Below are 14,585 nucleotides of genomic sequence, written 5' to 3'. Positions count from 1 at the left end.
TAAAAAAATTACAGAAATACAGATATCACCAAAACAAATCCATTATGATTTCTCATGTCATTATAAATGCTTAGCAGACCCTGAAATACTTTAGTAATTTGACTACTTAGTCATTCTGGCATGAAATCAAAACAAAGCAACCTTTGTAACTCATGTGTGAAATGAGGAACTCCAGACCTCAAAATAAACACGTCTTTTACCCATTATGTAACATTTTGGTCACCCATCTGTGTTTTAGGTTTCCATTCAGTTAGCAAATTAACTTGCCATAGTACCCACTGGTGCAGCTATATCTAAAGTTCTTTTATCCTAGGCTTACAGCACAGGGATAGACTCCAGTATTAAAGGCTTCCTAAGTCAACAATAGCATGACCCCACATTGTTATGGGTCCTTTACGTTCTATTTCACTCACTGACTCAGGGTCTGTACAATATCAATGGAATAAGAGCAAAAAGACTATATGGTGATCAAATAAAATCTCAGTAACCTGAGTCCAAAAACATAGTAATGGTGCCTTGCTGTTTGAAGGATGCATGAGGAAAGCTGAGCTCTAACTCACTTTAAAACTCTCCAGCTGTCTAAGTGAGAGATAGAATTTCATTGAAAAGACATAGAAACGAAGATTTTGCTCTCGGTTCTCCCTCTGAAATTAAAGCTACTAGAAAGAATGTCAGCAATTCTTGTTTTCCGAAGAAAAGAGAGATAAATGAAAGCAGAACAGACTACTATGGATTGTACCTCAATGCAACTGCCTCCTGGACTTGCAGGAAATTACTAATGAGGTACAGTACTTAATGTAAAGCTACAGTAGTAGACATACTATAATGAGTTAGGCATCAGTTTCAGATCTTTCAGAATGTAAAACTAAGGCAAAGAACATTGTCTAGGCTGTGATATTCTAAGACAGCCACATCACCATATTCCTTTCCATGCACTTATCGAAAATTTGCATAGTACTGACTACTCGACCATGGATGCTCTTGTTACTTTTTCAGTCATCAGGCCTTATTCTCTACTTTTCTGGTTTATGATAAGTCTTTGCTACAGAACCTATAATTTCATATGTCAGTTCTTTCAGAAATCTTTAATAATATTATTAAAGGCCTCTTTCTTCAGAACTATTAGCTCCTAATTCTCTTAGATTTGATGATTTCCAGCTCAACAGTCTCATTTCCATCAGCCCCACTCCACTTCTTCCCACCTGCACATTCACTAGCCTTACTGAAGACAGAGACAAAATACTAATTTATTTCAGGAGGCATACCTAGATTACTTTTTATCTTGATTGACATCTCATCACAAGTTTCCACAACTTCCTTCTTCCACTTATACAGTCAAGAAGCTTTTTGTTACTTGTTTGAATTACTATGATAGGTCTTACTTAGCTTGGCAAATCTCACTAAGACACAACCCATGAGACACAACCCTATTAATAAATCCTTCTTCCCTTCTTTCTGGGCTATCATATAACACTTCTGGAACTAATGACTGATAGTTTTATGTGGAAAAAGCCTTCCAACTGTCTTATCTTTGATAAACCTTAATCAGTCTGCCATGGTTTATTCCCGCCTTGCCTTAAATCTTGACATCAGTTTTTATACTTGAAATGAAAATAAAGGTTCCCCTTTGCTGAAACCGGCCAGCATCTTCACTTCATCTGACTTCACTAATTAATTCCACAATTTCCTAAGCTCCTTCTTCACAGAATCACAGAATGTTAGGGATTGGAAGGGACTTCAAAAGATCTTTCTTTGAAATCGAGATTCTGTTATGCTGGGCTAGTTTTCAGTAAGGTTAAAAAATTGTGATCTTTCAGTCTAAGACTTTGTCTGATAGCCTCCCCATCTAAAACCAAGCTTACAATAGCATCATCTCTGCATGCAACAATGATTATGTGAAGCTCACTGCAATCTGTGTCAGTTTTCCAGTTAGGAAAACAGGAAAACAATACTCTGTGATGACATGGAGGAACATATTTAATAATGTTTGTCAATCTGTTGGGTTTTTTTTTTTAATTTATTTACATACTCTGCTTAAGTATAGAATATAAACACCATTGCTAATCATTATTTAGTTAATCAATATTGGCTTCAATCCTGATAACACTGTTTCCTGATCATTATATAAGTCAGAAAACTTGAACAAGTACCTGTTCTCTGCATCTACTGATCCTCTCAGACAGCAAATCTGAATTAGTCTTTTCTTCATCAAGCTCAAGTTCCAGGTGAGACAACTTGTCCTAAGTGGAACAAAGGAAAGTAATTTCAACAAACTACTTTATCTTTCTCTTCAGATTGCTACCAGAGTATTTGTTCTTAAACTTCAAGGACTTAAACTGTCTGAAAGACTAGGTTTGAAAAGTGAAATGCCTCTGAAAACACATAACAGAATCTAGAAAGAGAGATGGCAGGCAGATAAGCCTTTAAAGTTAATATGTTTGTCTGACAGAAGTAAAAGAGGAATTTCATTTCCTTTTTTAATAACTCCCACCATTTTTAAGAAAATAAGAGAAATTCTGTAATGTTTCTAGAGACTGTTTTTAGAATATCTAAGTAACATGATATATTTGGAAGGCAAATTCATTTTTATATGAGTACAATGGTATAAAAGTGTTTGTTTATGAAAGTCAAATGACAGCTTGGTTGAACTGAACAGTTATGAAGCTAACCCTGTAACAACATAGTTAGAATAACATTGTTATTTAGGCTCCTGAAATGAATCAATATTAGATTTTGAAGTTCTTAGTGATGGGATGTCCTGGTTTTGTTAAAAACAAGTCTCTCTTTTAGTGAATTTGCCTGTCAGCTAAAGCTTCATATTAGCTGCATTTTCCTGGAGAACCAGATACATGTTTTGGTAAACACAGCAATGGAATGCGAGGTTATTGATAAGCACGGGTGGACATCTCGCGAGAGGGGCAACGAGAAACAGGTGACCAAGAAACTGACCAACTGTATATAACGTTCCACGTGAATACTTCATATAAAAGTGGGAGATCATGAGGATCTCGTCCGTTTTTTTCCCTTTTTGCTTATGGCTGACATTGGGAGAGGACCTTGCTAGTCGTCCCTGCGAACTGAGGCCTAGTGACAGACTGAATCCACCTCCAGTTGGCTGCAGAGTCCAGTCCAGGACTTCGGGTGCGGGCTCTGCAGTTGCTGAAACTTTCAAGATTGGTTTTGTATATTTTGTATTATTTTCTCTATTCTTATTAGTAGCATTAGTAAAACATCTTTAATTTTTCCAGCTCTCTTCTCTCTGTCCTTCTTTTCCTTCCGATCGCCTGTCCTTAGTGGGAAGGGGGGAGAGGGAGGGGCCAAAGGGGGAAAGGAGCCGGGGAGAGGAGGTTAACAATACATCTGCCAGGGTTTTATTGTCACCCGGCAATCAAAACCCTTGACATGGGCATATAAATGAAAACAATACAATTTTGTCTGATAAACTCTAGAGAAAATGAAAAAGTTAATTTTAATTATGAAAGAACAACTGCATTTTAGAACACATCATGACAACAAATATGCTAACAGATCACCTTTAGAATATACCAGAATAATTCCTGTAGTAGTACTACATATATTTTGAACATGAAGTTATTTTATTACTTCCCACACAGAATTCATGTGAAATATCAAAATTATTTTAATCAGTTCTAATAAGATACCAACCCTTAAAAATATCTTTTACCTCCATTAGTTTGATTTGTCTTGCACGATCATCTTTTAAGTGGTTTTTGGCTTCAAGTTCATACTCCAAGCCTTTCACAGTCTGTTCTAGCAGCTGAGTTTTTGTTATTGCCTCATCCTGAGCTCTCTGGTGGTCCCTCAAGTTTTCTTCCATGAGGCGCATCTAAAACAAGATTATGGTAATACACTTTATACTGTGCTTTCTAGAAATAAGTGATGTCACTAAGGGGACTGACTACATGACAGATCTGGAAGCGTGACAAGGAAATGCAAACAGTTATATGCTCTTCACAGAAATTTTTGTTTTATCCACAAGATGGCACCAAGAAAATAAACTTGGATTAAATATCAGACCTAAAGAGATACTTCACACTACAGGTTTTACACTGACAATTATATATAGTGGGGTTTTTTTTGTTTATTTCTTTTTACCCACTTACAACAAGCCAAAGTTTTTACCATTTTCTAAATGGTTCTATCTTTGGAACTTTTGCAATATTACTCCTTTCCTTTTCAGACTACCAATACTTTACCTTTTAAATAATTATGTAGTTTATATGTCTGAGGTGTTTTGATGACACAATTTTATCTATTTTATCAATTGTACAATTGATAACATATATATATATAAGTTTTAGATACAGTAAGGCTATCTGCTGAGGGCAAAAGCTTGTTATTCTTACAACAGCATATACTCAATAAAATTATCTAAAATCTTCACAGTCTTCACAGTACTTTAAAAAAAATTAAAAAAAAAATATATATATATAAAAGTAGTGAGAGGGGTTTTAGGTGAGACTGTGATCATTCCTTATTCTCGTAACACATATATATGATTTTGTTTTAATTCAACATACAGTCTTCCTCTGTTTAGTTAAGTGTTTATTTTAGTGATGAAACTAAAATAACGTATTAGTGACTGTTTACAGGGTTTGCTACCCACTGCTAAGTCCTGACATCAAAACAATGGACAGCTGCATGACCTGGTGAACAGCTAGGTAAGGGAGACATCTGTATATTAATAGCATTTCATAGGCATTAAACGTTTCGGAATGACATGGGACTGCCAGCTTTCAAGACTGGTATCTTTCATGTATCCACACAGAACTTCCAACAGGGGCATCAATGAAGAACTCCCATACTGCCTTGCAAGATGCTTTCATAATTTTTCTTCTAGAACAAGAAAATGATACTCATGTTGCCATGATCACTACAATCCTTGGCTTTTGATGAGACTCTCAGAAAGAATGTTTTGTGTACTATGACACCTACCCAAGAGGATTTTGACAGACAACAGACTCTTTCATGTTGAATGGAAGAACTATCTATTTGTACTTCTTGTTAAACACAAAAGAGGAAAAGATAATGAAGACTTTCAATTATCCTGAGTATTTAATCTCTACAGAAAGCCTGCTGTTTCACCTGCCTATCCTATATTTTCAGATTTTGTTTCCTCTTTGCAGTTTGTTGCTGTACTACATTTCTAAAGCCCAAGGATTTTAAATATTGCCTCAGAGGGATGTAGAATTCCACCACCAGTAATATTTTGTCCTTTATATAGTGGTTAGATTATCTTTTTGTCAAATAACAAAGGTTTATTTTGTTCTGAAATTTTTCTTTGTTTTGTAGTTGTAACAGATAACAGTAGAAGTCATTTTCATAGTAACTGTAAACACTGTGTATACATATTTACATACATACACACACACGTTTTATTTAGGCTCTCTATTCTAATTTAACCAACTTAAAAACCATTTTCTCAATATCACAGTTTTATCTTTCACATTTCATTATGAGTCTTCATCCCTTTACAAAGGCTCTGCAACCCTGAATGGAATGAATACAGAAGGACGACAGAATAATATATAGGAACTATACTTTCTTCTATTGCTGTTCTTTTAAATGGAATTTAAAACAAGTTTGTTAAGGGGAGAGGGCAACATAAGAGAAGTTCTGAAGTGGAAATTCAAACCATTAAAATATTCTACATAACAGAAAACAGTGTATTCTCATAGCTTTTCCAATTGCAGAACAAGTATATGCAGACTGGATTGCTTTTATGGCAAAATTTACATTCTAAGAGGCAGACATTTGGTTGCAGACACCTTTGTCATTTAAATCTGCAACTTGGCTCATACGAAGGAAGAGGAAAATGTATGTCAGATTCTTTAGGGATGGAATTTGGTGGGTTTTTTTGGTCCTATATAACCACTGGTTCTTTTTTTTTCCTAATTCAAAAATACTTCCACATTCTCAATTCCTTCAGTAGCAGGTATTAAAAGAGCAGCAGATCATCAATGGGATCCTTGTCATATCACTTAAGATACATCTAATTGTCAAACACTGCATTTATCTGTCATAAGCAGGAAACTCCATTAGAATTTGTTACTGAACTTAGGAGTCATTACCTCATCTTGCATTCGCATGGTTGTCAGGCGTGATTTTTCTACCTCAAGATTTTTTTCTTTTAATTGTCTCTGCACATCTGCAAGTTCCCTGCGATTTTTCTCCTTGTATTCATCAAGCTGGTTCTGAAGCTCCAGAGTCGATGTTCTTGAGACTTCTACCATTTCAGACATCTGGGAAAAAAGTACATACAATTTTTTTCCTAAAATAGTGCTACAGAAGGTTCTAACATGCTTAATACATCAAAAGGTTTTTACCTCCAGCTTTGATATTCGACTCAGTATTTTCAAATGGAAAATTTATCAAACATTCCCAACCAAATGAATTTCTATGCGTAAGTGTGAGAACACTAAACAGTAAGGTTATTTACTAATAGTATGTGACAGGGCTCTTCTCTTAGTGTCTGTCAGCAGTTCTTCCAGCTGACTGATCTAATGAACTGCACAGTCACACTTCAGTACATCAGTATTAAATTGTATGGTTTACCTACAGATGGCAAAATAAATCTAATGCAATAGCATTTTGAGAATTGTCTGTAAAACTCTGAAATATTGCTGTACTGTATATTAGAACTGAACTAAAATCTAGGATCTTGTTTAAACAAAACAGAGCTGTTTTACAAGAATACTTTGAGATAGCAGTGTTTCAACCACTGTTCCAGTTCTGAAAGCTTTTATTGATAGTCTCTAGGTTAAAGAGACTAATAGTAAAGTTTGCACTTCACTTTCTTTTACACATATTAAAAAAATCTTCACAATTTGGCAGCTCATTTGCTTTTCTTTGTTAAGATATTCAGATTCCTGCAGCCTCTTTGGAGTGAACTCATACCTCCTTCTGTAACTTTTCAACAGTCTTGTTCAGTTGCCACTGTTCATTCTCCATTTCTTTCTTTATCTGCTTCAACTGTTCCTTCTGTTGAGTTTCATCTTTTAGTTGCTGAGTTAACTGTTGCTGCTCCTGCGAAAGGCAACGGATGTTCTCCTGCAGTAGATTAAAAAATATAGGCAATGAAAAGTAGACTCTCTTTTCTAATGCCTTAAAGGAATGTTTTGTAACGCTCTCTGTGCACCAGGAGTATCACCAGCTGTTGTAACATTAAGACAAACTTAAATTTAAAACAAAAGGAAAACAAAAAAAAAGTTACAGTTTGTTAGCCAGTACAGGACAAACACTATGTTAGTGATGCAGTGAGTACTTTATTCTTCCTATAAATTCCTAAAACACTGTTGCAACATTCATAGGACAAAATGTAGACCCTTTTCATGATTTGGTTACATGCAGAGCATACGTACATTCCTCTGCAGTTGCACACGTCAGTAAATCCTACCTCCAGCACAAGGTTCGAAACAAGTCTGTTTCTATGATGAGTGAGAAATAACTAGTGGGATTTTTTTTCCATTGCTGTGCTTCTACCGCACCCAGAATCCCTAATCAAGATGATGTCTCATTGTGATAGATGCTGTGCAAACAGAACTTTGCAGCTCCTAGCACAGAAATCCCCTTCCTGAAAGAACTTTTGCCATTAATGTTCAAGACAGAGCTTTATTATCTGGATTAAGTTTTGAATGAACTGCAGAGCCACGCTGTATGCTCATTTGTGAGGAGCTCCAAATGTTTCTGCTACCACATTCAGGATGCTTAAGAACTTAGCACTCTCCAACTTCTAAATACTGTCCATCAGCAGAATAACTGACTCTCACTAGTTTGTTGCAATACAAGAAAAACGGCTTATCTTCCATCTGCATGTTGGGACTCTCACCTCTTCCTTCTCCCTCCATAATAAAGTAACTTAATGGCCTTTCTCCAAACAGATACTACAAGACTAGAAAAAGGCCTTGTTTTATGAAGTCTAAGAGGTACCATGAAATTGATTAAAAACAGATTATGGACAGCTTAAACCATTCCAACAGAAAAATGCAAATAATTTAAATCACCATAAATTATAAACATAATTTTACAGTATCACAGTATCACAGTGCCCAGAACTGGACACGATATTCCACATGTGGTCTCACCAGGGCAGAGTAGAGGGGAAGGAGGACCTCTCTCGATCTACTAATCACCCCCCTTCTAATACACCCCAGGATGCCTCTGGCCTTCCTGGCCACAAGGGCACAGTGCTGGCACAGGGCACAGTTACGTTTTAATTTTGGAAATATCTAATATCTATGATGCTTACTTCATTACACTTAAAACACAGTAGTATTTCTGTAGGTGACAGAGATCAGAATCTCAAAAAATAAATTCTATTATAAGAGAAAAGAAAGAATATTGTCAAGTGCTAGAAATTTGAGATTTCCTTATATTTGTTGCCTCTCTCACATTCCCGTACAACCTGTCAACAAAAGACATCTCTGATAACCAGGAGTTATGGTGGATGCCTCAGAAGTATATACATAACCCTGAAACATGCTGGGGGCTAATAGATGTTGTTTTGTAAAACCTAATTCTACTCCAGAATTGGTTTAGCTGACACCGAAGGATTTCAAGAACCTTGAAAAGGCACAATTTTAGCACTTTGGTTCTAAAAGCTGCAAAAATCTTGGGACCCTGCTAATCTGCCATATTTGAACAGGTTATAAAAACCCCAGGTGCACCCCCTTCCTTCAGCCTTTCACAGATCATTTAACTTTACTGTTTGTTTACACATCCTTGAGAAACAAACTGTGCAGACACATGTCAGTGAAACACATTGTGGCAGAATAATGGTGCCAGCAGGATGCTGTTCTGCATTTCCAGTGTGCTGAAAGGAGAAGCAAACATCAGAGCAAATTTGGTCACGCTCTTTACTGCAGTTACCAATGAAAACAAACAAACAAACCACAACAAAAATCCCCCAAACCACAAACAAACAGACACCCTCACACAAACCAAAACACCAAACAAACAAACAATCAATCAATCACTAATATGAAAAGAAATTTCATCTACTAACTAGGGCAATTTCCAAAGTAATAACAGGTATGAATAATTACAATATTTTAAAAAAATAATAATAGGGGCTTGATGCAAGCAGTGGATCACCTCAGTTTTCAGATATGTAGCAGACTGAGATAACAGATTGAAATCCAGATTTTTCTCCTTTGAGTTATATTGTGGCATCCTGTACTTGGCTTTTACCATAATCAGCTGAACCATAAGAACATGCTGGTTAATACAAACTTCCCTTGGTTAATAACTCACTTATGGACAAGTTTCATTTTCAGATTTTCAGAACAGTAACGTAAAATTTGTGTTGAAGACAACAAGGGAAAACATCTGTTCAATTTAAAAGGGGTGGTGACAATGTACGTGTACCTCACTTTTGAGTATGACTTGGTTGATAGAGTCACCTGAAAACTTTGCTTCTAGAAGCAAAACTAAGAGAATTCTAAACTATCTGATACTGTAGAAACAGGTGCTTATTCAGTATAAGTAAATGACGAATTACAAAGAGGAAAGATTAGGTTTGCAACTTTTTCCAATACAGGATATGATGTCAATAAGAAGAGTTTTAACATTTATACACATTAATGTCCTCACCAAACGTATCTGAATTTTTACTCAAACACAATATTGCCAACATCCCTCTCCACCACTCTGAAGTAGATGCATTCTCCACATGATTAATTTCTGGGTTAATCTGAGAGAAATCATAACCTTTCCTGGATACTGAGTATACTAAGGAGCAAGGTGGAAAGACAACTTCATACACAGTTTAAGAGGCTGCAAGTCCTAGTGACATGTGTTTTTTCTGGCTTTGTGATGAAATGTACCAGTTCCATGAAATGCTTGCAAATAAGATAGGCTTGTAAACAATAAAAACCTTATTTCTGGATATTTGTCTACTACCACTATTTTTATTTATATTCATGTGCCAGATTTTTATTCTTTCACATATAAATACCTACACAAAATTGAAGTTGAATGATCATTCAAAAATATTAAACTAGATTTATAAAAACTTAGGCAGTTTATTTTGCAATTCACCTCTCTGAAATGTTGGTACATCCATGGAAGACAACAAACTAAAGCAAACAAAAAGCTTCAGCAAGAGAAGTATTTTAATTAGATGATGCTGTGCGATGGACTTTAAATCAAAGTGTACTTTAAAAAGAATGAGACGTTACTCTGCAGAAAGCAATGGTGACTCAGGTAAACAAACTGAAAATTTAAAATTTAAATGTCCCAAATTGCTGTTGTTCTTACCTGCATATCTTCTACTTGGCTTTCCAAAGAGCTTTTTAACACTACCAATTCTTTTGCCTCCTTCTCAGCATGTTTCAAAGCTTGTTCTAATTCTTGCTTCTCTTCCTGCAATGACACAATTTGATACCTTCAAAAACAGTGGCAAGACCTTTAATCCGACAAGTAAACTGCTATGAAGCAACGTTCACTTTGGCCTATCACTGATGTCCCCTGTTCCAAGCTATGACTTGCTTTTCCACTGGGGAAATCTTTCCCATCCACATCAGCAAACTGCATCTTGCTTTTTGAAAACCTGCTGGCTTTGCTCAGCCTTGCCATTCTCCTCTTTGTCAGTTTGTGCTCTACTATGCATGCTTTGCAAATAGGAGGGAGACTACTTAAAGGGGCTGGTTTTCTTCACTTACCTCATATCTCTTCATTTTTTCCTTCACTGAATTTTCTTCTTCTTTCATATTACCAATTTGTTTGTGCAGCTCTTCAATTTTACTCTCTAGCTCATCAACTGTTCTCTTCAACAGTTCGTTTTCCTCAGTCAGCTCCTTGACTTGATTTGCTATACTGTTTTGCACCTCTTGTGCAGCGTTTCTTTCACTGGCAAGGACAGCAGCACTCTAGTGAAAATAAATCATGCCATGCTTAAAAAAATAATAATTGGTGCTGTTTTCCAACAGAACTTTCACATGGTACCACAGCAAATATAGCTAGGATTAAACATTAAAATAACAACAAACAATTTAAACTAAACCCTGTATGCATTACAAACATTTATTTTTATTATTCATATTACTGTGGGAGGACAAGGAGCATTTTATTTTTCCCAGGCATACCTACATGGTAAAGTAACATACAACACCTGAACAGTCTCATGCCTGCTGTCACATATTTTCACTAACAACTTGCTCTTTATTGCCCTAAAATATTTTCATTACCAAATCCCACTGTTAGGTAATTCCAAGTAATCTAAAAAACTTAATGGACATCAAAAGCCATACGGACTTTTAAGGAAGAACATATTGATGAAGAATGTCTTCCACAGCAGCATAAAATTTAGGCTCTCATCCCACTGTTTCTTCCAAGCACTAACGTAATTTACATCCATGCAACTATTCGTGGAGCTGCAGAGTAAATCAACTTAGGGAACACTATCAGCTGTAATATATATTCACACACACATAAAGAGATCTTGACACCAAGAAACAAACAAACAAAGAAGCGAGTGCGGGGGGAAGGTGCTACTGGGAAAAAAGCCCCAATTTGTTTCCAACCACAGTCTCATGGAGAGCTGTGCCAGCACAAGAGAGCAGATCACACAGCCCACCCCTGGGGCTAGACTTACTCAGAGGTTCTGCTTCGTTTTCAGTTACCGCCTGAGGATGGAAGGAGTTTAGCTACTGAGTTCAACTCATATTCAAAAAGATACACTGTGTAGTTTTTCAGAAATTCCTACCAATATACAGCACAAAGACAAATTATAATAAACTGCTCATCACAATTTACCACATCTGCTGATGGATTTTATTATTTTGGCAGGGCAACTGGCTACAGCATGCAACTTCTCAGAGCTAATCATCACAGTCTCACCACTTACCTTCCCTAAAACACGCTACCATTTATTATGGAAACCATGAGTGAGAGTATGTGTCTATATTGTTATACTATCTACACCAGTATGATTGTATGAAATATAAGAGTAGTTACATTTATGCATAAATGTAGGAGTAGTTACATTTATCCAGTCCTAAAATTACATTCAGGCCTTTGAAGGCAACTGCAAGGCCAATGTGCCCCCCAGCAAAAATGAGTTTGACACCCCTGACCTACACTGGTAGACAAAGTATGTACTTGTAAACATTTAATTTCATGGAGTAAAGTCCTGGAAGAATTTAATATTTGCTCTTCACTGACACTTCCCAGTGAGAATCCCCTCCAAAAAAATCATAAACGAATCCAAGACATCATTTGTCGTCACTGCTCTTGGGCATTCAGAGTCCGACACAAAGTAACACTCTGTGCAGAGACCTGTTTCTCATGTGTATGCCCACTGCCTCCTACATTAAGACCCTAAACAATAGTAAGGACACCAGAACAGACATACGAGTCAACCTAGACCAGTATTCTCTCCAGTGGCCACAGATGATGTTTATGGACAAAAAGAGGAAGAACAACTATAGGGTGAGCCTTTCCTCATCACACACAAACAGCTCTCACTGTTTTTCCTCCATGAATGTATCATCCATTAATTTCTCTAATCCTTTTTTAATCTATTTGTACCTTTGGCCTCTACATTATCTGGTGACAATAGGTAATTACACATTAATTACTGAAGCATAATATTTTTTCATACAAAATTGTGTTTATCTGGCTGAAAAAAAAAAAAGAAATCCTACGGAGTAATTTGGTAAGAAACTAGGCTGTAAAATATTTCACAAAAGCAAGAAAATCACTTTTCAGTTATGCTATTTTTGATTGTAGCTCCTAATTTTTTCCTTCCCATCCCCCAAAAAGAATAAGGAAATTGATATAAAAGGCTGTTTACTAAGTGCGCCCTCACTAGATTGTTTTCTAGCAAGCAACAGCTTTAAATCATGCAAATTAGTTTGATAAAGCGGTAACTCAGAAAACACTCATACTGTCTACAGGGTCAATGAACTTATTATACAAAAACTGGCAGCTGAAGTAGGCTGACAAGTTTTTGAAAATACTGAAAAAACTTGTTCTTCTAAGTACATGACTAGTTAAAAGCTCTGAAATAAATCTCTGTTGATGCTTTATGTTCCCACATACTTAAATATCAATAGCATTTCTATATTCCTTTAATTTTTGCTTTTTGCATACAGCAAAGTTTTACTAATTAGCAAGCACTCCACCAGTGGCTCCTTTTTGTCTCATTTCCCCTTTCTGGAGCTGAGTGAAAGCAGCTGAGGCATGCCGGGGAGTTCAGGGAAAAAGGAATGTTGATTTGTCTGTTCTTTTTCATCCAACCGCCTACGCAGGGCTGCACAGTGGGAGACGACTGCAGCCAAGACACACTGTACCTGAAGATTCCGCTACCTCATCTACCGTGGTTTGTTCTACTTTCCCAACACAGGAAGAATTATTTACTTAGAAGTACATGCACACACACACAAAAGCAAACAAACAAAATCCCCAGATCTACATACTTAAACATACACATAAATACATATGTATGTATTTAACCTAACAGGTTCAAAATTGAGTTCAGTCTACAGTGATGTAGCCATATCTAGAGATCTGGTCCAGCCTGCCTTTTGCTCTATGTATCTTAGGATCCTGTTCTAGCCACAAAAGTTAGACTAAACTGGTATTCTCTCTCCTTTTCACTATGTATTTCAACAAGTTAGCAACATGTTACGTAAACACCTATAAAAGGTAGAGAAATATAAATGGCAAGTTGCAAGTATTATCTTTATGGACCTAATTTAAAATTTTGGAAATAAATTGGGTATATAAGTAAACCTGCCTAAAGTTCCAGCTGCCTGAGTGACTAACGCTCAATCCAGCAGACCTCCACAGGTCTCTAATGACCCTGGCATCATCACAAGGGTTACACCTTCACACGAACAAACTGTTGCCAATCAAATTATCTCACATATTAAGTACGAAACTCCTTCTCTTTCACCTGCAAGGAGTATGTCTTCAAAAATACCAACAATAAATATATACACGCACACACTTTTTAAAGATGGTAAGAAAACACTCAGTATATATGGGGAGTTTTCCTGTGTTGTAGTTGGAGTGGGCATTTATCTATCTTCTGGGGAGAGTAAGAGACATTTTCTTCCTAACGGGCATTTCACTGTACACTACTGTTTCAACATGTTTTCAGCTTGTTTCAGATAAGACTGAACAGAAACACAGGAGTATCTAACCTATCAGTTTACGTTGCACAATTGTACTACACACATAAAGCATGGAAGATCACCTTCAGGATATCATTCAGGAAAAAAACATACATGAGTATCTTCAATTTAATAGTGAAATTTAAGCAAAGTCAAACCACACAAATTCAATTTTGATGTTCTTTGAGTAGAAAATGCACGCATAGCATTGCTTCTCAAATAGAGTCAGATTACACAGCTGAGTTTAGATATAAAAAAAGCCTATATTCATTTGTCCCCAGTGTAATGAGAACTGCATGCAGAGCATGCATACCGGCATAAATGAATCTTCTGGATTATAACAGCTCTTGGCAATACATGCCATACCCTGTAGAATATTGCCACAGAAAGTTAGGATATCAAAAAAGCCCACAACTCTTCCCTTCTCCTATTCTCCACTGTTAGTCT

The 14,585-nt window shown here is 36.4% G+C and overlaps 1 protein-coding gene across 2 annotated transcripts in view; it reads right to left on the bottom strand.

The window, feature by feature from the left end:
- The window catches only part of CGNL1 (cingulin like 1), a 56,064-nt gene that overhangs the window by 11,502 nt on the left and 29,977 nt on the right, over positions 1-14,585 (bottom strand). For both annotated transcript variants that reach the window (XM_082060818.1, XM_082060819.1), the window contains exons 9-14: positions 10,683-10,889; positions 10,279-10,383; positions 6,919-7,071; positions 6,093-6,263; positions 3,686-3,847; positions 2,151-2,240 (exon numbers count right to left, since the gene is read on the bottom strand). In XM_082060818.1, coding sequence (XP_081916944.1) covers positions 2,151-2,240; positions 3,686-3,847; positions 6,093-6,263; positions 6,919-7,071; positions 10,279-10,383; positions 10,683-10,889 — 888 coding nt within the window. The remainder of the gene's footprint in view (positions 1-2,150; positions 2,241-3,685; positions 3,848-6,092; positions 6,264-6,918; positions 7,072-10,278; positions 10,384-10,682; positions 10,890-14,585) is intronic.

This window comes from Streptopelia decaocto (assembly GCF_964273445.1).
Source record: "Streptopelia decaocto genome assembly, chromosome: 9".
In the NCBI taxonomy this organism is placed as follows: domain Eukaryota; kingdom Metazoa; phylum Chordata; class Aves; order Columbiformes; family Columbidae; genus Streptopelia; species Streptopelia decaocto.
The sequence above is the reverse complement of the archived record's forward strand: the minus strand, read 5'-3'. Positions and strand labels throughout refer to the sequence as shown.